General features: G+C 56.1%; 1 protein-coding gene across 1 annotated transcript; it reads left to right on the forward strand.

Moving 5' to 3' along the window:
• The first annotated feature begins 510 nt into the window (after window positions 1-510).
• On the forward strand, window positions 511-2,490 carry LOC137815935 (uncharacterized). Its single transcript, XM_068619043.1, has one exon. The coding sequence runs from the start codon at window positions 511-513 to the stop codon at window positions 2,488-2,490; it is 1,980 nt and encodes a 659-aa protein (XP_068475144.1).
• Window positions 2,491-3,425: the final 935 nt, after the last annotated feature.

Raw genomic sequence — 3,425 nt, forward strand, 5'->3', positions numbered from 1 at the left:
GAAGACCACAGGTATTTGGCCGATGGCCGGCCCTCGCCATGAGAATTTGGCCGATGGCCGAACCCCCATTACAATTAACGCTCGAACCGAGATCAGTGAAGCTAATCCATCATCAAGAATTAGGTAATGCAACCCTAAGCGGTATCCACCTCGATAAACGGGCCCAACAAGGTAGGCCCACTAGAATAATATAAATAGCACGCATTTCAAGAAGTAAGGTATGTCATTTATTACTATTCACCTACCTGAGAGCTGATCACCCGCTTTACTGACTTGAGCGTCGGAGTGCCTTCGCAGGTACCCCCACCATCCGGTGTTCACCCGACGACCGAGTCCCGAGTGCCGAAGGATAAGCAGGAGGACGAGAAGAATCCCAGTTCATCACCCAATCACCTGCCCGACCGAAGGAAGGAGAAGAAGACTTCAACAGTTCTCTAGGTCCCATCTCCCTAAAGGAACAATTGGCGCCCACCGTGGGACCGAGGGAAACTAGCTGAAGGAAAAAAGTAGATGGTTTCAACAAGAAGCATGGAAAGAATGACTGAAGCCGACCAAACGATGTTGCTGTTGTCTCTCCAGAGGGAGATGGCCGAGATGCGAAGAAAGGCCGAGGAGGCCGCTCAGAAAAATGAGCAAGAGCTACAAGTTCTCCGCAGGGAGAACGAAGATATGAGAAAGAAGCTGGGGGAGGGAGGACCCTCTGTCATACCGACAAACGTGGTCGACAAGTCCTACACCTCTCCCCCCAACCCGGATGTGGCCGAGGGGACGAGAGGCCGACCCCCTCCCCGCGAAACTGAGATGGGCAACGAGTCGTGCCTAATCAGGTCCATCCGGACGACCCTGACGGCCGACCCGAACCGCCGACATCCCTTTACAAACAACATCATCGAAGTCCCGCTTCCTGAGAAGTGGAAGGGTTTCAACCGAGACCGATACGACGGGTCGACCGACCCGGACGAGCATATGGACGCCTACACCACCCATATGAGTCTCTACACCTCGGACGACGCCGTTTTGTGCCGAGTGTTCCCCACATCCTTAAAGGACGCAGCCCTTAGTTGGTTCACCAAGCTCTCACCCAACTCCATCGACAGCTTTGCCACGCTCGTCGCAAAGTTCGAAACGCAGTTCGCGACCAGCCGGCCACACCATCTAACCTCCATCGCTCTGGTAGGCATCCGCCAGGAGAAGGGAGAGTCGCTGAGAACCTTCGTGGATAGGTTCAGTAAAGTGGCGATGAGCATCCGGAATCTGAGTCCGGACGTCGCCATGCACCACATGCTGACGGCCCTGCGTTCGGGGCCCTTTGCCGACAACCTGTGCATGCAGCCGGCCGACAGCCTAGACGAGCTGAGAAAGAGAGCTGCTAAGTACATGCAGCTAGAAGAGCTAAGAGAATTCCGTAACCAGGCCCGTGCCGAGGCCGGTGGGGAGAAAAACAAGGAAGAAAAGGATCGCCAGGGGCGGCCGAGTCAAAGGAACGACCGACGCCAGGAAAACCGAGACCGGCCGATCCGGTTCTCAAGATACACACCGCTGACGACCGAGAGGGGAAGGATTTTGGACGAGGCCCTCAATGCCGAATTGATCCCTCCCCCAAGGAAGGTGGCCAGCCCAAATAATGCCGACCGGAGGAAGCAGTGTCGGTACCACCAAAACACAGGACACTCAACCGACGAGTGTCAGGCCCTTAAGGATAAGATCGAAGAACTTATCCAGGCTGGGCATCTCCGTCGTTTCGTCAGGAATGGCCGAGACCCACCCGGCCGGGCGGATCCACCCAGGCGGACGAGGTCTCCTCAACGCGACCGGAATGACCGAGATAACAGAGGCGACCGACAACCCGCAAGGGCCGACCCACCTCAAAGAGACGATCCCCCCAGGGAGGCCGATAGGAGAGGTAACCGGGAGGTTATCAACACTATAGCCGGCGGCTTCGCCGGGGGAGGAAGCACAAACAACGCTCGGAAGAAACACCTCCGGACGGTACACCAGGTGAACGCGGTGGCATTCCGACCGAGGATGCCACCCATCACCTTCACGGACGAGGACTTCAAGGGCGTAGACTACCGCCAGCAGGACGACCCGATGGTGATAGCGGTCGACATAGACCGATTCACCATAAGGAAGACCCTCGTGGACCAAGGAAGTTCGGTAGATATCCTTTACTGGAAAACTTTCAAGGCCATGAGGATGGCCGAGACCGAGATGATGCCATACGACGACCACGTGGTAGGATTCTCGGGCGAGAGGGTGGGTACCAAGGGTTATATCGACTTATACACCACCTTCGGAGAGGGGAAGAGCACCAGGACCATCAAAATTCGATACCTGGTCATTGACGCCAACACCTCTTACAACATACTCCTCGGCCGACCATCCATCAACCGGCTGATGGCCATAGTATCAACCCCTCACCTCGCAATGAAGTTCCCTTCAAGAACAGGGGACATCCTCACGGTCCATGTAGACCAGAAAGAAGCATGAGAGTGCTACGCCGAGAGCCTCCGGGTGGAACCTTTAAGGGCCCACACCTCTCCCCTCAGAGTAAGGAAATCCTCCCGAAAAGACCGCTCCCCCAAGAAGGACCGACCGAGAGAAATCAAGCCAACCGTGGCACTGGTAGACCTCGACCCCCGGGCGACCGAGGACAGGCTAGAGGCAAGAGAGGAGCTGAGGAGAGTCCCCCTCCTCGACGAAGAACACAGCACGACTGTAGGGACAGCCTTGGCGGCGGCCGAGGCTGAGATCATGCATGCCGCGCTAAAAAAGAATGTCGACATGTTCGCATGGACGCTGGCCGACATGCCGGGGGTGAGCCCGGATGTCATCACCCATCGACTATCAATATTCAAGGAAGCCTGACCGATCTCCCGAAAGAAGAGAGACTTGGGCAACGAAAAGCGACTCACGGCGAAGGAGGAGGCCGAGAAGCTCCTGTCGGCCGGATTCATAAGGGAAGCCCGATACACGACATGGCTGGCCAACGTCGTCATGGTCACCAAGCCGAACAGTAACTGGAGGATGTGCGTCGACTACAGAAACATCAACAGCGCATGCCCGAAGGACACCTACCCCCTCCCGAACATTGACCGACTGGTGGATGGGGCGGCCGGCCACAAAATTATGAGTTTCTTAGACGCTTACTCTGGCTATAACCAGATAAGCATGCACCCGAGGGACAAGGAGAAGACGGCCTTCATGACGGCCGACGCCAACTACTATTACGAGGTCATGCCATTCGGCCTCAAGAACGCAGGGGCGACTTATCAGCGCCTCATGGACAAAGTCTTCAAAGGACTAATCGGCCGAGCGGTAGAGGTGTACGTGGACGACATAGTCGTGAAGTCCGACTCGTTTGATCAACATCTAAAAGACCTGGACGAGGTCTTCAAGGCCTTAAGGGGAGTCAGCATGAAGCT

Source organism: Phaseolus vulgaris, chromosome 1 (genome assembly GCF_000499845.2).
Source record: "Phaseolus vulgaris cultivar G19833 chromosome 1, P. vulgaris v2.0, whole genome shotgun sequence".
Taxonomy (NCBI): Eukaryota; Viridiplantae; Streptophyta; class Magnoliopsida; order Fabales; family Fabaceae; genus Phaseolus; species Phaseolus vulgaris.

Excerpts from the sequence above, each read along its gene's own strand:
- LOC137815935 (XM_068619043.1), top strand. The coding sequence starts at position 511 with ATGGTTTCAACAAGAAGCATGGAAAGAATGACTGAAGCCGACCAAACG.